Below are 20887 nucleotides of genomic sequence, written 5' to 3'. Positions count from 1 at the left end.
ATAGAAAAAAAAAGGTTGAGAACTACTGGTCTAGTCCACATTTCTCCCATTTGCTTGAGGTCATGTGGGACTTTGTTAAGAGGCTTGCTCAAGTCTAGATACATTATGTCCACAGCAGTCCCTTCCTCCACCAAATAGTGACTTTGTCAAAGGGGGAGATCCAAGTTCTTTGGTACAATTTATTTTGGATAAATCCATGCTAGTTCGTTCAGCTTGTAAAGGGTCTTCTTTAACTAGGTACTGGTTGCCTAGGGTGGGCAAAATATAGCCCGCAGGGAGCAGATCCTGGCTCTGCCCCATGTCCCAGCCCTGTGCAGTTACCAACCCACAATCCTGGATACTTACCCTTCCCATTCGTGGATGCTGTTCCCTGCCCGCCCATCCCATCCCATCTTCCCAGCCATGGAGACTGGAAGTGGGTGCAAGGTGAATGGGACCAGATAGGACCAACTGGCATCTCCCCGCCATGACAGGAGGCCAAGGCTGCATTGGCACCTTCCTCCCCTGGCCTTCGACAGCTCACCAAAACTTAAGTGGGGCTTCAGCCCAAATACCTGCCCACTGCAGGGTTAGCCTCACCTCAATCTGTAGTTCCCCAGGTCCTCCTTTCTGCATTTAAAGAGGGGCACTATATGGATCCTTTTCTAGTCCTTTACTATCCTCACCCATCTTTTGCAATCTTATGCATATTATTGCCAAGGGCAATAAAACCTCTAGTACCCTGGGATGAAGTTTATCAGGATGAGCCGACTTGAATTCAAACCACTCAAAAGCTCTCAGATTATCTTTTGTTCTCATCCCTCAGCATGTCACCTTTCTTCTCCAAATGATCCTTATTAAGTGTTTGGTTGCAGCTTAATTTTTTTCTGAAGACTGAGGCAAAGTAGTTTCTGAGTAGTTCATAGATTTCATAGACATCAGGGCTGGAAGGGACCTCGGAAGATCATCGAGTCCAGCCCCCCGCCCAAAGGGCAGGAAGTCAGTTGGGGTCATAGGATCCCAGCAAGATAAACATCCTGGTTTTTCTTGAAAGCATTCAGTGTAGGTACTTGAACCACCTCCACTGGCAGGCTATTCCAGACCTTGGGGGCTCGGACCATGAAGTTCTTCCTTACGACCAGCCTGAAATGTTCTTGCAGAAGTTTATAACCGTTTGACCTTGTAACGCTTTGGGGAGCTCTGGTGAACAAATGTTCCACCAGGTCCTGGTGGTCACCCCTGATAAACCTATAGGTGGCCATCAGGTCACCCCTGAGCCTGCGCTTTTCCAGGCTAAAAGAGTCCCATTGCTCTCAGTCTGTCATAAGATCTGTTTTCCTGACCCCTGATCACGCGCATGGCTCTCCTCTGGACTCTCTCAAGCTTCTCCACATCCTTTTTGAATTGTGGAGCCCAAAACAGACACAATCCTCCAGCTGTGGCCTCACCAAGGCTGAGTACAACGGGAGAATGACGTCCCGGGATCTGCTTGAGAAGCATCTATGGATGCAAGCCAGCGTTTTGCTTGCTTTACTAGCCGCAGCATCGTACTGAAGGCTCACATTCATCTTGTGGTCAGTCCTGACCCCTAAGTCCCTCTCGTCCATAGTACTAGCCAGCGTAGCATTGCCGAGCCTATAAAAGGATGCTGCAGGTTTTTCTTCCCAAGGTGGAAAACCTTGCATTTTTCAGTGTTAAACACCATCAGGTTCTTATCCACCCATTTACTGAGCCTATCAAGGTCAGCCTGCATTACCCCCTGTCCTCAGGTATGGATGCTTTACCCCAAAGTTTGGTGTCATCGGTGAACTTGGCCCGTCCGCTTCTGACTCCAGTGCCCACATCATTAATGAAGATGTTGAACAAAATAGGTCCAAGGACAGAGCCTTGAGGGACCCCACTGGTGACAGAGCACCATGACGATTGACTTCCATCAACCGCCACCCTCTGGGTCCTACCGGAGTCAATTCCCCAGCCAGAGGATCATGGTGGACCCAAGGCGGCAGTTGGCCAGTTTTCCCAAAAGGTGATCACAGGATACCAGATCCAAGGCTTTTTTAAAGTCGAGATATATGACATCAATCTCTTCCCCCTTGATTACCTGGTCGTAAAAGGAAAGGAGATTGGTCAAGCATGACCCACCCTCAACAAACTTGTGCTGCCTGTCCCTCAGGGTGTTGCCATCAGCCAATCCATTAAGAATGGCCTCATTGATGATTTTTTCTAAGACCTTCCCCAGGACAGAGGTCAGGCCTGTAGTTTGCTGGATCCATTTCCTCCCTTTCTTGACAATAGGCACCACATAGCCCTTCTTCCAATCATCGGGCACTTCACCACAGCACCAGGAGCTCTCAAAGATCCGTGCCAGGGGCTGAGCTATAATGCGTGCCAGCTTCTTGAGACCTCTGGAGTGTAAGTTGTTCCACCTTCTTTGAATCCAACTTATGATATACAACTCCAATTTAATTAGTATACAGGATCATAGTAAAACAGGGCTGGAAGAAACCTCACAAGATCTAGACAAGCCCCCATTTCAAGACAAGGATCATCCCAGACTAAAGCATCCAGCCAAGCATCTGTTCAATCTGCCCTTGAAGATGTTCAGGGATAGAGATTTCACATGTTCTCTAGATAATTTGTTCAAATGTTTGACCACCCTCAAAACCAAAAAGTTCCTTTTGATTCCAACCTATTTTCCGCTTACTGCAATATGAGGCCATTGGTTCTAGGTCCTATCCCCTATGGTCACAGAGAAAAACCATTTCTCCATGTTCTGTAATCATCCCTCAAATATTTGAAGACGTATCAAATACCCACCCACCCCAGTCTCATCTTACCCAGACTAAACAGAGTTCAGCTTTTCCTTGTAGCACATGTTTCTCAGAACAAAAAAAGTAGCTTGAAGCCTAAGAGCCAGTGGCGTTAACTTCCTGGATTCCAGACCCGCACCAAAACAGCAGCTCTGGCTACCGCAGGGATTAATGCTGCCACCGCTGCTAATCTGGCCTGCAGGAAGCTCCAGTCTGGGTCTGACTCCACGGGGAGCAGCAGGGGGGAAGGTCAATTGGGTTTGATACCCTTGATATAAAAGGAAAATAGCTACAATTTGTCTGAAGACCTACAAGAAAAAAAAAAAAAAATCACGAACAATGCAAACAGAGGTTCTCTCTTGATGGAGAACTAGTTAGGTTTGCAAGAAGATTGGTTTTGTCTACATTCAAAATCTGAACCTACATTCCTTGTCCAGACATATCCATGCATAGAAATCTTTGTTTTACTGTGCATTGTACTCTACAGATTCTTTAGTATTAAAGCTAAAACAGAAGCTCACTACAGCAGGGTGCTTGAGCCACTGGACATAACAGGGCAGCCAGGACCTTGCAAGAGCAAGACCATAATACCTGGAACACTCCTGTTCAGAAAAAGAGATGTGATGCTTTAACCTACCAAAGTTGTAATATACAAAAATCAGTATATGCCGAAATATCAGTGTCTATAATATATCAAAACAGCTAAAAGGAAGGAGAGATTATTTTAAACAAGAAATACATGTGTATATTCAATGATTTTCCTTTTGGCGAGAGTTAAGCACTTCCACAAACAGGAATCCAAGTTTCATCATACTGCCAGAGAAAACTGGACACTGAAGGAGCAGTATCTACAGGAGTCAATCTTGTTAATTCCAGATACAGCTTACAAGCTAAGTATTTAGTGAATACATTATAGTGATTTAGAAAATTTCTAGACTAGGTCCCAGTGCAAAACTTCTTCAGATGCATGAGAACTCATTGGACTTTCCTGAAAACCAGTTTAGCAGACTAGTCAGAAATGTTGTTTTAATGAGTTTATTTACATTGGTTGTATTGTCAAAAGCTATATCTTAAAAATACAGAGGTAACAGACCATCTGACATGTTCAAAAGCAGCACTAATTACATATAAAACAAGTAGGATAGCATCTTGGGGTTAAAGGAGATCTAAGTTGGAAACCCCACTTAGGACAGACAGGCAATTAATAAAGTTAATGAAGTGCAGAAATATACATATTTGGACAATTCCTGAGGTGGTGCTGATGCTAATATATATTGAAAACTTGATTGCTTGGAAATGCACCACTTGGAAAGAAAGTACAGGGAGAAAAAAAAAAAATAGGTGAAAGTTTTGAAAGTATATCTACATCAAAAGTAAAAAGCTATCAGAAACTGAAATTACTTCTAGAATTTCAGCTTCACATCTAAGTAGTCTGCATAAACTACATAAAAACAGTTGACCAAGGCTTTGGAAATATCTTTAACAATTGCCTCAAATAAAAGGCTGTAAATATAAATTTAAGTACAGTGATTTTTTCCTTGGACTCCCACTTAAAAAAATAGTTTCCTTGTTTTATTTATCACACCAAATGACTTCTGGTGCCTAAGTCAGTCATAGTATTTTGACTTATCAGTCACATAACTGCATACATATATATTTAATCAGCCAACAATTTTACACTAGAAAGAGATAGAAAACACAAGAGGACCATAGCATTATATTTACTCAATCCGAGTACATTCATGCTATAATGAGTTAGACTTTTTTTTTTTTTTTTTTTAAAGATCTAGAATAAGCAGCTGTACAACAGGTCAACTGTCATACTTAAATGGCAGGCAGCCATTCTTAACACATTTCAGTTTAATCAATGATCCAAGCATTAGCTTACACTAAGGAGTGCATAGCCAATTGATGAAATTGGGTTACTTCCTTTTGATTCATTCAATAACCTCAGTCAACAGAAGAATCTAGTGAGTGACATCTTAATTCCAAAAACTGACACCAAATTAATGTATAAACAGCTCCTCTGTTGAAGAAAAAAAAAATCATGGTGGTAAGGAAATGTATGGGTGTAAACAAATGTTACATCTAACCAAGATCCAGTCCAATTCGATCACTTGCTTGGTTGACTTGCTTCTCCCCTTCAATACTAGTCAAGATTCCTTGCATTTAATTTAGTGTCATCTAACATCTTACTAGTTGTCACTAAGTGCTAATGACTAAAGTACCATTACTATCAGTAACAGGTCATCTGGAAAGCCAGCTGCTGGTCAGTTGATTACAGTAAGTCATTCCATTTGAAACCTAGTTCATATCAAGTGAGTCGTTGATCGGCTTAAGGTATGTCTCCTCTTTTCAAAGATTGAGGGAAGGCTGACTAAGGAAGGTGAAGAGACGCCCTGTTAAGATAAAATAAAGTGATTAGAAGAGACAAAAAGGTCTCAATTTCAGCACTGCAGTACTTGTACCTCTTAACAGTGACACCCAAAAACTAAAAAGCAATTCAATTCCTGCAGTATTAAAAACGCTCTCCATCTTCTATTTTAATGATCCACCATTTACAAATTTGGAAAAATAAAAATTGCCAGCACCAAGATGCATTTTAAATTCCAAAATGAAAAGGTACTTGGTAACAAGACTGTTGAGAGGTATGCATGACATCTAAACGTGATATCACATTTTGCTGAGTGAATCTTAATAAGCTAACATGTTGAAGCCCCTCAGTGCACAGTTCATGCATTTTATGACAATAATCTCTCTTTCCAAGTTTCCTAAGGCAAAATGTTTTATTGGTAACCCTGAAACAATTTGGATGACCCTCTTCTGGCTTCACAGGTACTTGTGTGCCCCTGCCACATTTTCAAGCCTCTTCAGAGCTAACGATCTGACCCTTTCAAAGAGACATACTAGACACCAAATTATAGCTTATTTTTGACAGTTCATTATCTAAAGTAGTCTTATCCTAGGTGCACCCATCTAAGACTACAAACTATACATAAAAGCTAGCTGCTTTCAGATGTTGTGAACAAATCTCAGCAGCAGCTCAAGCAGACCAAATGAAACTGGAGTATCAGTCTAAATTTTGTGGTGATCTGAAGGCTTTAGAAATGGAGTTAATCCCACGTTTATCTGATGTTACATCTATTTGCAGAGAGCTGAAATAGTTCTTTTTAAAATCTTACCAATTATACTTCTGAAATGTACACAGGTAATTGTAGTTCACCAACTTAAAACACCAAAAAAAGGATATTTTCATGAGGTATTTAGTTTAGGGGTCATACCAGTTTAAGATCTTCCATATTTGCAGTAAGAGGCAACAGTTCATAAGACTTAAGGTTTGTCAGAAGTCTACTCTTCTATACAGCACTTCTCTTTTATATAAAAAAACTTTTGAAATCTATGAAGGGGAGTGTCATGGACAGACTGGGAAACCAAAACAGAGAGAAAGTCAGTTGTTCAAGGACACCTAGAAGGAAATCAGGAACAGCACACAGGTCTTGGACAGCACAGTGTGGGGCTCCAACATCTAGACTGCACATTTACATAAATTTTGATATTTCAGCTAATTACACTGCAATCCTATAAAAAAGTCATTAGAAAACTTGGAAAGAAAGTCTGTTACAGCAGTGCTAATTCCATCTCCAAAGAATTGGATTGCATAATAATTCAGACACAACTAGTTAAATACCAAAAGGATTCTTAAGTGGCCCCAAATTAGCTCCCAAGTGCACCAAAGTAGACCAGGAAAAACCCAGCACCTATTAGAAGGATCTGGCAGATTCCTCTTTTTTTTTTTTTTTTTCCTTTTATTAAAGTAGTTATGCTGTTTTGATTCTATTAGCGTTAAATGTTTGTCTCTAAGCTCACTTCAGAAGACGTGGGCATTAGAGATCAGGGTTTCGAGACTGGAATATTCTCAGCACTGTCCGATCATCTCCTATATCATCACAAGTGTTAGTAATGACAGGGATGACACCAGGTCTGTCCAAGGAGTAACCATTTAAACTCTCAGGGCCTGAACAGATTTCTCCTTCTATGGTACGTGAAGGACCACTAGTTGGAGAGTCAGGACAGAGCACAGCTCGAGGCCTGGAACTCTGGGACCTCCCATCAACAGAACTGGAGCGCTGAATGCTAACGCGTTTGACAGATCCACTTAGGTTGTTTGTAGAAGAGGTACGAGGGATCTACAAACAGGAAGATGGGAAGTGAAATTAGTACAGAAACTACGAACAGTTATTCTTTTACTCTATTGCATTTCAGTGATACCTCTCATAAGCTTAAAAAAAATTCTACAATATTAAGTGGCCAGATCAACCATTCAAAAAAGATGAGAGGGGAGAGGAGAGGGAAAATGCGAAAACACTTTACCTGAACAATTTGTTTGTGCCTATCTAAAAATCAAAAAAGCTACTTAAGTTTTTCAAGTTAAAAAGGATAGATACAACACTAGTAAATGGCTGTATTGGTTTAATTTTGCAGTGAGACCATCATGCCCATGAGCGAGAAAATAGTTCTTAACAGTATATACATGCAAAATTTGTCATTCGTCCAAATAATTTGCTTTAACTGGAAATTTTATTAAAACTGTCCTAAGTTGAAGGAATGACAAATTCAAGTGGTTTTGCTCTCAGATTTTAACTGATGCTCTTGGATATACATCACTGATCATTTGCTACCTTGTCAGAGTGGTTGTGTAAAGGATCTTGTAAAAACAGCCTACACCAGGGGCTGGCAACCTTTAGTGAGTGGTGGGCTACAGCTAGCAAGTCAGCTGCAAACACCTGCACCACCTGTTGCTACCTCTGCCATGCATCACTGTTTCTGCTACCTGAGCCAAACACTCGCTGCCAATTTCCCTTCCCAGTGGCAGAGACAGGTAAATTCAGAAGCAAAGGTAACCAGCACCTGCCCAAGAGACAGAGCAGCACATCAGTCAGTAAGGGTGCTGCAGCGGTGATTGGCAGCCTTATGCAAGGCAGAGAAGGAAGACCTGCCAGGCTAGCTGCGGGCTGCCAAGCCACTGCACCACTACAGGTGGAACTGCACTTTCATGAGCTGGATCCAGCCCCAGGGCAACAGATTGCCAGTCCTGGCCTAATTTAAATCTTGATTTGATTAACATCCCCAATGTAATTAGTTTTAAATATTGCCATTTTAGTTTCCACCCAAACTCCATTTTGGTTTCAAAAAATAATTTAGCTTGAATTTTGATGGTCAAGTTCTAACAGAGAATGAATGCTTGCTTCATCGCCAAGTTACCAGTTTGGTAGTTTAGCGTTTGAAATAATTCAAAGTCCTTTGGAGCCGTCTAACAAGGCTCTTTGGGTGAATATGACATCTTTTATTAGACCAACTTAAAGTTGGAAAAAAAAATGTTTAAGTTGGTCTAATAAAAGATGTCATATTTCACCCAAAGAACCTTGTCTGCCCATGTCCTGAGACAAACATGGCTACAAGCGACACCCCGGTAACTTTGGAATTGTCTGGTGTTCATCAAATCAATGCTTAGAAAACCAACAAAGGGGATTTGGTTGTTGCTTCAATTCTGCCGACGTGTTGAGGGCAAAGCCTACATGAGGAAAAGAAAACTCATGACCACTCATCTCTTCATGAGTGGATTGTACCAATATGAGAACAGGCAAAGTTAAATGAATCACATAATTCGTCATACACACCACACAAGCACACAGAAAGAGCTAGTGACCTCCTACGTTCTTGCCCTATTGGAAAACACGTAGCTTTTTTTTTTAAACCAGTTTACTCAAGAAGTGTCAGCTCTTTCCACCAAGAGAGGAACATGGCCACGAGGCCACTCCAGAACCATAGCTATTTCTGCACCAAAACAACCACTAAGTAAAGTACAATATATCACATGTGTATGCGTATATTTTTTGAAGGAACAACCTGGGGCAACCTCTATCTTGTTAGAAAGTTATTTCTTCAATTTCCTAATGCAGAGCTTCTAGCCCTTTCTTCTGAAGTAGCTATTATTTCTGGCCACTGTCGGAGACAGGATGCCGAACAAGGAGAAACACTGTCCAGTTGGAGATGTTAATTCATATGCTACTATCCCTAACTCATAAGTGGCAGAGCAAAGCATTACCTTGATTGTGACATTTAGAAGTAGGCTATTAAAGTATACTTTATACTGTGTTACTCCTATTCTAAGCTGCCATCACGCAGAGCAAATATAGGAGACTACCAAGAGACAGGCTTTCAATGAATTTTTGACTTGGTCTCCCATGATGTCCTCATGGTTAAGTTGGGGAACTGTGGCCTCGACCCTCTCACAGTCCGATGGCTGGGGAACTGGCTCCGGGGTCGGACCGAACTAGTACTAGTTGATGGGAGCAACTCAACGTGGCACAAGGTGACCAGTGGAGTCCTTCAGGGCTCAGGCCAGTACTCTTCAACATCTTCGTTAACGATCTGGATTTGGGCATCAGATGCGGACTAGTAGAGTTCACAGACAACAGTAAACTATGCGGGAAGGCAGCCACACTGAAAGAAAGGTTAGGGATACTGGCCGACCTGGACACACTCGCAAGCTGAGTGGACCAAAACCTGACGGCATTTAACATGGAGAAGTGCAGGGTGCTCACCTTGGGAGGAACAACCAGCATCATCATACTAATTGGCTTGGCAGTGCTACACTCACTATCAGCATAACAGAAAGAGACTTGGGGGTCTTGATTGACCACAAGATAAAGATGAGCAGGCATAGCTAACCAAACTCTGGCATGCACCCCATTGATGGTACCAGGTAACGTGGGGCCTCTGCAGGACACGCTAGGAAATCTGGTGCTCGCTCCAGACAACAAAGCTAACCTCTTTAACAGTTTCTTTGCCTCCGTTTTTCTGAGCAGGGACCGAGGCATCCCCCCACCAGGATCCCTGATGGACCCAGGGGAGGTGCAGCCAGGCCCAGGGTCAGTGAGGACCTAGTCAAGGAACTTCCGGTGGAACTAGAAGTGTTCAAATCAGCAGGTCCTGATATTCTCCACCCTAGAGTGCCAAGGGAATTAGCAGAAGACAGAGGGATGCCTGGCATGGCTTTACGAGCACTCATGGTACCCTGGTAAGGTGCCAGAGGACTGGAAAAGGGCCAATGTGATCCGCATTTCCAAAAAAGGGAGGAAGACAGACCCAGGAAACTATAGGCTTATTAGTCTTACCTCGGTCCTGGGGAAGCTCTTTGAGAAAATTATCCAGGAGCACATCTGCGAGGGACCAGCAGGGAAGATTATGGTTGGGGCAACAAACATGGGTTCGTTAGGGGCAGGTTCTGTCAGACCAACCTGGTGGCCTTCTACAACCAGGTCACAAAATCCTTGGATGCAGGTGTCACAGTGGATGTAGTCTTTCTGGACTTTAGGAAGGCCTTCAACACTGTCTCTCACCCCACTCTCGTTAAAAAAATTAGGCGACTGTGGTGTCAATGCCTACCCAGTCAGATGGGTCACCAGTTGGCTGGTGGGCCGCACAGAGTGTAGTGGTAGATGGGTCACTTTCAACCTGGAGGGATGTGGGCAGTGGGGTCCCCCCAGGGCTTGGTCCTCAGGCCCGCACTGTTCAACATCTTCATCAGTGACTTCGATGAGGGGTTGAAAAGCACCCTGTTCAAATTTGCAGATGACACCAAGATGTGGGGAGAAGTGAGTATGCTAGAGGAGAGGGACAGGCTACAACTGGATCAGAACAGGATGGGTTTCTATACTGACAAGTACAAGGTACTGCACCTGGGGAGGAAGAACCAGCAGTATACCTACAGGCTGGGGAACTCCTCTCTCATCAGTGCAGAGGCAGAGAAGGATCTTGAAGCCGTTATTGACGCCAAGATGAACATGGGCCACCAATGTGGGGATGCAGTCAGGAAGGGTAACCGCACCCTGACATGCATCCACAGATGCATCACGAGCAGGTCCAAGGAGGTGATCCTCCCCCTCTACACGACACTGGTCAGGCCGCAGTTGGAGTACCGCCTCCAGTTCTGGGTGCCGCACTTCAGGTGGGATGTGTCCAGCATCAATAGGGTCCAGAGGAGGGCCACTCGCATGATCAGCAAGGCAGGCCCTATGAGGGGAGGCTACGGGACCTGAACCTGTTCAGCCTCCACAAGAGACGGCTGAAAGGGGATCTGGTGGCCATCTATAAACTGACTAAGGGGGACCAGCAGGCAATGGAAGAGTCCCTGTTCCCCCAAGCACTACCAAAGAGTAACAAGGAATAACGGCCATAAGGTGACAGACTAGATTCAAGCTTGATATCAGGAAGCACTACTTCACAGTCAGGGCAGCTAGTATCTGGAACCAGCTTCCAAGGGAAATGGTGTTCACTCCTACCCTGGTGGTCTTCAAAAGGAGGCTAGATAAAAAAAAAAAAAAACAGAAAAAAAAACCCCACTTAGCTGAGGTCATTTGACCCCAGTACTCTTTCCTGCCCAGGGCAGGGGGTCGGACTTGATGATCTGCTCAGGCCCCTTCCGACCCTACCAACTATGAAACTATGCATCTCTATCAAAACCAAGTATGTCATCCTCCTACTTTACTCGGCTTTGGCGAGGCCGCAACTGGAGTACTGCATCCAGTTTTGGGCCCCCCAGGTTCAGGAGGGATGTGGTTAAGCTCAAGAGAGTCCAAAGGAGAGCCACCCATATAATCAAAGGCCAGGACAGCAAACCTTACAAGGAGAGGCTGAGCGACATGGGACTCTTCAGCCTGGAGAAGAGAAGGCTCAGGGGGGACAACTTGGTGTCAGCCTATAAGGGGAGTGCATCAGGATCTGGAAGAACAGTTGTTCACCAGAACTCCCCAAGGAATAACACAGTCCAAAGGCCACAAACTCCTAGAATGCCGATTTAGATTGAATGCAAGGAAAAACTTTTAGAGTCTGAGTATCCAGGGTCTGGAACAGACTGCCCCTGGAGGTGGTGCAAATAGCTACTCTTGACTCATAAGGTGTTTGGATGTTTATCTTGCTGGGATCATTTGATCCCCGCAGACTTCCTGCCTATGGCAGTAGTGGGCTCGATCTCACGAGGTCCCTTCCAGCCCCTAATGTCTATGAATCTAAAACTAGTTTTCTTTTAACCTGGTGTTAGAGCATACACTTTACTCAGAGATTGAAGTCCCACTAAGCCCTTTCTCTTATAGCCAGTTGTACTAGGAACTTGCATTTCTGCTGCTACAGTTCTTGAATAACAGCAGAGAAGAACTACAAGAAATGTTCACTGTTCTAAAGATTGAAGAGTAATTGGGGTTGGGGCTGCAGCTTCTGTCTGGGAGGTTCTCTCACCCTTCCATCCCAATTTAACATTAGATGAAGAAGAAATTAGAGGTAAGAGGATGGCAAAGGATGTATCCACAGTTGAATAAGTTGTTTGTTCTTGTCCTAGGACAGTTTCACTTCCTGACGGTGTTAGAAGCATCCTTTACCTATATTAGGGAAAAATTATCATTTGGAATCTGCAATATTGAGTTCACTCTTGGTTTCTCTGGTGTAGACGATAGGTTATGGTTTGAGCAACATAATTTGACAAGATATCTTAACATAGTTGGAAGTGCAGGAAAACGCTAAATGAAGTTTTTTTATCCTAAACGTTAGAAGAGTTTTGCATATGCACTTAAACTCTTATAAAAAGCTCTTGCCATATAAGAATAAAAGTTCAGTAAACCGTATATTAGCAAAACTCTTATCAAAATTAAGGTTATGCCATTTAACCTGAATAGTTAAGTCACTCACAGCTAATGATGATGTACTGGTCAGGCAGCTGCCTGACCAGCTCTCATTAGTTAAGCTGGGACTCCTTCCTTCCACTGAACTGTGCGCCATTATTGCCCTTCGAAGAGCTCTCCTTGGTGTTTTGGAGAAAGAGAATGCTCTTGTAACCTGCAGAGTTTGATGAGAGCCGTTATACATTTATTCACCAACAGTAAAAGAATACAACACTGCTTCAAATTCTGAAAGTTAGTTTATTTCTACAGCCAGAGTCCATGACCTGCAGTATTTTCCCTACAGCATCTTAGATGTCTGTTTTAGTACTAAACATGTGCACGCTGTTCCAATCCCTGTTCCCTCAGCTGACTACCAAATGTGGTTTTGCACATCACGAGGTGAATTCAAACAACCCATTTCAACTTACATAGGCCACTAAGCAGCCACTTAAAACACTACTCTGACCTCATGGAATCTCAGTTCCTACACAGCAGTTAATAGACTCAAAGGTATAGTCATACAACATGATTGTGAATTCGATTATATATTTGGGGATTACTGCATAACAGATGAGCCAGCACAAAATCGGCTTTGGAGCCCATGTATACCACAAACTAAAAAACCCAGAATTTTATTTTCATCTGCTAATCAGTTCGTAGATGCAAACTGTTGGATCTTGTCAAGATTTATAGCACTCACAGAGAACCCTAAATTTGGGAACACTAACAAATTTCGCCGCTATGGCGATATTCAATTTTTGCTGAGAAAGAAGTCATATGACAAAAGAAACACTCAGAATTTAATACTCGAAACTCTTACCTTTTTTGATGTTTTCTTTATTGCTCTGGATGCCTTGCTTAATGTACTGTCCATGTCTTTAGTATTTACTTCAATTGAATCTGGATCAGTAGTGTAAATAAGGTTTTCCTACAGACAGACAGACACAGCCATAAGAACGGTCCATGAGAGCCAGCAGCATATTTTAACTTGTCAGTCACTTTAGAAACTGTACTAAAATTTTAGAGAAATAGTTAATAAATACAAAATTTTAGGCATTTAGCAATTCCTGGTTGAATATCCCTGAAAAACACTAGCAAAAGGAAAAGATGAACATGAACGCTGTTGTTTGCTTTTACTCAGTTTCCCAAAGCTAGCCAGCGGTATAGTCTGCAGGAGTGGAGAGACTTCTCCAATTGAGTTGATCACAGCAAAGTAGACAGGGTCTGAAGTTACAAGCCAAGGCAGATGGCAAAGGATCTTTGCACTCTTGAGGTTCTCACAAGGCAGGACACTGCCATTCCAGTGAATACTGGACACCTTCCAAGAACCATTTTGGAACCAAAGGTCTAAACTGAAGATCAATACTTCCGGCCTAAATCTGATAGAAGTGGAGAAGTTAAAGATCTTCTGCAGCAATCGGGTATTGATACCACTGAGTCTATGTCTGGAATCACTTCAATCTTACAATGATAACCTAGTGAATGGAACCAGTTATTTCCTTGCCAATGCTGACATCCCAGTAAAGCGTCCATATTCTGCATTCTTAAACTCTAGTAGCTTAGCAAAGTTATTTGGGTAGGTATCTATATGAGAGGTAAGAAGTTGATCGTTTCTCCCAATTCCCCAGCGCTCCATAGAAACTGCATGCATGCAGATAGTTACATTTCAAGAACAACTTAGGAGAATATAGTTCACTGTTGCACTGAGTATTAGACTTGGAGTTAAAGACTTTACTGCCACCTAGTGGCATAACTGCTTGTACAGCTATACTTTTTATAGATGTATGAAGTCTGGCTCCTCTCTCAAAGGATGTTACAGGCTCTTAGAAAAAGCCTGGAGTCCAGATACAGATGAAAAAACAAGTGCAACAAGTGAAGAACTCCAATTCAAGTTCTACTCAGGATATTAATGAAGTGTGAGATAGGGACACATGGACAAAAGTGTGTAGCTTTGCACTATGATAGCATTACCACTCTTTGTAAGAGACACCACGGTATTGAGGATTCAACATAGTTGTTGACCATTTCGTCCTGATTGGAGTTTTTGTTTCAGAGTGCCATACTCCATGTTTTGTTCCTAAATTAAATTAAAAATAGCTAAGAGTCCAAGACAGAGGGCTCAAACAGCTTAGCATTTCCCCCTCTAATATTAGAGGTGAGAAGAAGGATTGCAAGCCCAATGTGCGTCTCTCTCATACGCGCACACACACACACACACACACACACTCTTCTGGAGAAGCACACACCAACTGCTGAAACTTCCTTAGCCTGACGAAGGGTTTTTGAACTCAAAAGCTTGCTTAATAATTGTTTTCCAACTCTTTAAGTTGGTCTAATAAAAGATCAAATTAACCCAAAGAACCTTGCCTGCTTGTGTCCTTAGACCAACATGACTTCAACCTACACCCCTGTAACATGGAAGATATCGAATTCAGCCATTTGAAATGGAAACTGTACAACATGAAAAAGAAAGAAGCCAGACTCAACAGCAACATATTTTCTAAGCCTATGCAAGAAAACACAACTTTGCTCCCTGAGGACTAAACATCTACAATCCTCTGACTACTACACACAACTCCAAATATGCTTCACAGCTATGCAGAAGAACTTCAGAGAAAGTTAGAAATCATCTACTTCAGCTAATCTACTCCAACTCAGAGACCAACTCAGGAAGGAAAATCACCACACCCTACAACAACTTAAAAAGACAGAAATCCAATCATCTTCCCTAATGATATACAATGGATACAAAGAGACTACAAAGAACTTTCTACAACATTCATCCTACATAAAAAAGAAGAAATGGAACAAATTACTCCAAGAACAAGTTCCCCAGCTACAAATCAACCATCAGAGGAACAACACCAACACCGTACAACATTTCAACCTCAGACTTGATGAAACTGAAAGCTGTGACCAACCCACATATATTATCAATCTCTACACACACGCTTACCAAAAGTGAAAAATCTGTCCTTTCTAAAGGCCTAAATTTCTGTCCAGAAAAATACCCTAATAAAATACTTCAATGTAGAGAACTAGAAGAATTCTTCCAATGCCTCCACCTCAAAGAATACTTCCACGACCAAACTGAATCCAGTCCCAACAACAACTCATCCTCTGACAACATTCAGGAAAAGATCAACCCCCCAAAAAACTCAGATTGGACACCTCACAGTGGACCAAACCCTAACCTTGACCACTACATTGACTGCTTCAGGGACAAAATGAACAATGAAATAATCAGCAACACACCACCAAAACGACCTCCCTCTACCAGAGAGAAAGGCCATAGAGTCTCTAAGACTGAACCACCAAATAGTAATAAAACTAGCAGATAGAAGGAGGAGCCACAGTCATCCTAAACCATAGAGGCTACATAAAGGAAGCCAACAGACAACTCTGTGACACCACCTACTACAAAGAATTACAAGAAGATCCTACTCCCCATTTCACCAAGAAACTCAACAATACCATCAAATTATTTCCATCAGGACTACACAAAACACTACAGACCTTGATTCCCCCCACCCACCCAACCCAGGGACTTTTGACTTGCTCCCTAAAATCCACAGACAAGGGAACCCTGGCAGACCTATCATATCCAACCATGGGACCCTAACTGAGGAAATATCAGGTTTCATTGAATCAATCCTAAAACCGCTCACCACCCGCAGAGCAAGTTCTGTCCAAGACACTGCAAACTTTCTACGGCAGGCTTGTCTACCATGTGGCCCGCCAAGGCATTTTCTGTGGCTTGCGGTGCCGCAACGGGAAACTAAAGTAAACACAGTTTACTTTCGTTCCCACCCCTTGTCCCTCCCTCAGCAGCTTCCTAATGGCTCCTGAAGGGCTGGGGAAGGGACATGGTTCCCACACGCACCGCGTCAGCTTGACATTGCTGACATGGTGTGTGTGGGAAGGAGTAGCCATGTGCCGTTTGGGATAGGATGCACCCAGGCGGAGCAGCAGGGGCTCAGCTGCACTTTCCCCATACCTGCACTGGTCAGTGCCGAGCAGCACACGGCTCCGCTGCCTCTGCTGGCTCATGCCGACCCGGGGGGGTCTGTCCCATCGGGAGCAGCACACAGATGAAGCCGGATTCCCACGTGCTGCCGGGGACGGGAGGAGCCCACCCAGGTCAGCACCAGCTAGCAGAAGCAGTGGCAGAGCCATGTACCGCTCAGGACTGACCAGTGTAGACGGGGAAAAAAAAAAACACAGCTGAGCCCCTGCCGCTCTGGCCAGGCTCGTCCCGTCCCAAGCAGCACGTGGGAAGCCGGTTTCAGCTGCATGCTGCTCCGGATGGGACAGACCCAGCCGGGTCAGCACCAGCCAAGAAAAGTGGCCCCCTGCCTGCACCGGTCAGTCAATGGAGCTGGCTCCGAGTCCACCAGTCAAATCTCCAGCCTGCTGCTCCCCGCTGGAGCCTCTGGGAAGGGGCTGCTCAACCCGGGGGCCTGCCTGAGGTGCCTGGGGGAGGCAGGGCCTGGCAGATGCCTGCCCCTGGGCTCCAGTGGTTAACTCCTAGCTCGGCGTGTGGAGTGGATGGAGTCGGCTTCAAGTCCACCAGGCAAGCCTCTGGCCTGCTGCTCCTCCCTGGAGCCTCTGGGAGGGGTCTGCCTGGCCCGGTGGGACTGCCCAAGGCACCTGCCCCCAGGCTCCAAAAGGTAACTTTGAGCACAGCACGTGGAGTGGATGGAGCCGCCTGAGGCCACCCGCAAGCCTCCAGCCTGCTGCTCCTCCCTGGATCCTGCAGCAGGACTCCGGGGGCCTGCCCGAGGCACCTGGGGGCAGCACGGCCCAGCAGGGGCCTGCCCCATGGCACCCAAGAAGCCTGATGCGTGGAGCATCTCCCACATCCAGGCTCGGGCCTGCCGGCACTTCCCCTGGGAGCAGGGCCCTCCAGGTACCAGTATGGCTGGGGAGAGGCAGGGGGGCAGCAGGCCGGGACCTGGAGCCAATGTTGGACAGGAGGAACCGGGGAAGTGTGGGGAGGGACAGTAAAACATGGAGGCACAATGCCCCAGAGAAAAGCATTTTCCCCCTGCCTGCACCAGTCAGTCCTGAGCAGCACATGGCTCCGCCACCGCTTCTGCTGGCTGGTGCCAACCTGGCCAGTCTCCTCCTGTCCCCAGCAGCATGCGGGAAGCTAGCACGGGGGGGCTCGGCAGGCAGGGTCCTGGCGTGACCTGTATGGGGCGAGGCGGCAGAAGCCAGTGTCTGCCGAACCCCATGCTCCGGGCTCGCAGCGCTGAGGCCACCAGGGCGGCGTGTGGGGCAGCCAGGCACCACGGTGAGCGGGGCTGTGCAGGCGGGTGGGCGAGGGGCTGTGGTGCAGCGGCTGCCCCACTCCAACCCCCCTCAGGCAGTGCCAGCTTGTGGGGCTGTGCTGCTCAGGGGATGGAAGAGATGTGGAGCTATTTATTTCTCCCCTTCAGTCTCTGGGGCAGTAGCTGGCTGGATGCAGAACGGGTCTCTCTTGCCCCTGCCCACCAGGAGCTACCATGAACCTTGCAGTAACAGGGAGGTGCAGTAGGGCTACACAGGCAGGGTCTCTCTGGCCCAGGACAGAGGGTGTTTGAATATGGCTTGCCGGCCCGCTGGGTGATAAAAAAAATTCATGCTCCGGCCCCACATTCAAAAAGGTTGGACATCCCTGTTCAACGGAAACTTAGAAACATAGACCACCTTCCCAGCAACCATGGACGTTACCAGCCTATATACCAACATCCCATACCAGGATGGCACCCAAGCCTGCCTTACATATCTACAGGAAGAAGACTACAACTCAGAATACAGACCCAAAGATATTACTGACCTTATACACTTCATCCTCTCACACGACAATTTCACTTTTAACAACCAACACTTCCTCCAGACGATGGGAACAGCTCTGGGCACCAAAATGGCCCCACAGTATGCTAACCTTTTTATGAGCCACCTGGAAGAAGTCTTCCTTAAGAACTGCACCATCAAACCCTTGCTATACTTAAGATACATCGATAACATCATCATTTGGACTGAAAACCTACCATCTGATTGAGTTCCATCAGAAATTCAACAGTCACCATCCCTCCGTCCAACTTTCTCTAAAATACTCCAGCACCAACATCTCCTTACACATGATGATCAGTATCCAGAACGATAACATACAGACCATGTTATACAAGAAACCCACAGACCAACATACATATCTGCACAGAACCAGAAATCACCCTAAACACACCAAGAAAGCTGTGATATACAGCCAAGCCCTCAGATACCACCGAATTTGCACTGAGGAGAACACCCAGGATTGAAACCTCACCAATCTTAAAAGGCTTTCACCCAACAAGGACACTCCTCCAGAGAGATAGATCGCACGTTTGAAAGAGCCACCCAGATAGCACGTGAAGAATTGCTGCAGTACAGAAGAAACCCCCCCACAAAAATCGCACACCACTGGTTATGACATATCACTCCTCCCTCGAACCCATACGGAATATCCTCAAACGATTGCAACCCATAATACAAGAGACCATATTCTTAAAGAGATCTTCCCAGAGCCACCCATCCTAGCCTTCAAACAAGCACTGAACCTCGCCAACCTCATCCCCAGAAGCAAACTTCCTACAGCCCAGAACACACCGAATGGATCCAGACCATGTCATGACAAGAAATGCAAAACCTGCCAGCACATCTCCACCACCCCCACGATTACTACACCCCACAACAGAGCCATCAGCATTCCCAGATCTTACAGCTGCACTTCCAGAAATGTAATACTTCTCATCCAATGCACCAAATGCCCTGAGGGAAAATACTAAGAGAGACCAAACAACAACTGCGCACCAAAATGAAAGCACACTGGACATTTATCAAAAAGACAGGAATACCCAATTACCTGTGGGGGCACATTTCTCACAAGAAAACCACTCTCTCTCTCCAACCTCTCAGTCCTGATCCTCAAAGGAAAAACTTACAAAACACATCCCAGAGATGAGCCTATGAACTCCACTTCAACAACCTCCCGGATACTAAAAATCATGGATTGAATATAGACATTGGATTTATGACACATTAGAACCTGCCCGACTCCCCACGTATCTCTCCACTATTCATCTCTTCTCTCTTTCCCCCCACTGCCCCAAGCCTCTCTCTCACCCATCGACTCCTCAATCTACATTTTCACCGACTGCCTATCTTGTCTGCATACCAGACCAGCTTCTGGCTTCTTTACTTTTCATTCCACCCAGGAAGAGCACGCACCAACTGCTGAAACTTCTGTAGCCTGATGAAGGGTTTTTGAACCCAAAAGCTTGCTTAATAATTGTTTTCCAACTATTTAAGTTGATCTAATAAAAGATATCAGATTCACCCAAAGAACCTCGTCTGCCTGTGTCCTTAGACCAACACAGCTACAACCTATACCTTTCTGGAGAAGGAGCATTTTTATTCATGAGCCACTGGTTGAATACAAAAAAACAGGTGGCAACCATATTTTGCATTAGGACACAAATTGAGCAAAACTCATTTCAAGCAGTGCAGTTTAAGTCTGAAACGCAAATATTCACAGGTATTCACAAAGTACTAACACCCTCTTGCACCTGATTTGTCAGGCCAATTATATTGCATGTACTTTCACCAAGTACACGCAATGACTGATGCACATATACAAGACAATTAAACATTAGCTAGAAGGTCCTTTTGTCTCATCACAACATGAAATGCTGCAAATCTACGTTCCAGAATAAAAGTTAATTCAGCTGCTGGTGGCAGAAGTGCGTACTGGGCTTCTTGGAAGCAAGAGGAGAGGGCAAGGAGAAGGCCAATGCCTCCTCAAGTTACCATGCTATACAACAGATTACATCAATGAAGCAGCTTTCACATGGAGATGGAAGTATTATAGTTCACTGCTGCTAAATGGTGGGAGAGCCAAGCAAACTGAAAGCAAACTGTTATCCTGGAATCAGACTCATTCATTTCAAGTCAAACCAGTGCATAGAACTTCTGTCCACTTCCTCTGTGCAGCCCCAGGGCTAGGAAAATCCAGCCACTGGCCCCAACCCTGGGCTGCTCTTTTCACTCCCCACTTCCCCGCACTGAGCTATTTTTTGTCCCCCAGGCCTCTACTCCCTCACCAGCCAGCACTCTCAACCCCCATCCCTCAAGCCACTCCAGGTGCAGCTGCTTTTATCAGTATTTACCACTACTGGAGCCAAGCAGGTAAGTCCTGGTGGGGAAAGGGGTAGGAGGGATGGAGATACAGGTTTGCCTGGGGGAAGAGGGCAGGGAAGGGAAGAGCCCTCCCTCCCCCACTGGCAGGTTGCACCTCCCCCCACCCCTTACAGGTCACACCTGCTGCATCCACCCCACCCACAGGTTGTGCCTGCCCCTCAT

General features: G+C 45.1%; 1 protein-coding gene across 2 annotated transcripts in view; it reads right to left on the bottom strand.

The window, feature by feature from the left end:
• Positions 1 to 3808: 3808 nt before the first annotated feature.
• ECT2 (epithelial cell transforming 2) overlaps positions 3809 to 20887 on the bottom strand; it is a 72765-nt gene continuing 55686 nt past the window's right edge. Inside the window, exons 16-19 of one of the 2 annotated variants that reach the window (XM_019532740.1) lie at positions 13326 to 13433; positions 12534 to 12680; positions 6657 to 6976; positions 5115 to 5188 (exon numbers count right to left, since the gene is read on the bottom strand). In XM_019532740.1, the coding sequence (XP_019388285.1) occupies positions 6674 to 6976; positions 12534 to 12680; positions 13326 to 13433 (558 nt within the window). In that variant the 3' untranslated portion in view covers positions 5115 to 5188; positions 6657 to 6673. Of the gene's footprint in view, positions 5189 to 6656; positions 6977 to 12533; positions 12681 to 13325; positions 13434 to 20887 lie in introns of both variants that reach the window. The other variant, XM_019532741.1, reaches the window with a different exon arrangement.

The sequence above is a fragment of the Crocodylus porosus genome, unplaced genomic scaffold (genome assembly GCF_001723895.1).
Source record: "Crocodylus porosus isolate Cpor-Errol unplaced genomic scaffold, CroPor_comp1, whole genome shotgun sequence".
NCBI classification, from domain to species: Eukaryota; Metazoa; Chordata; order Crocodylia; family Crocodylidae; genus Crocodylus; species Crocodylus porosus.
The sequence above is the reverse complement of the archived record's forward strand: the minus strand, read 5'-3'. Positions and strand labels throughout refer to the sequence as shown.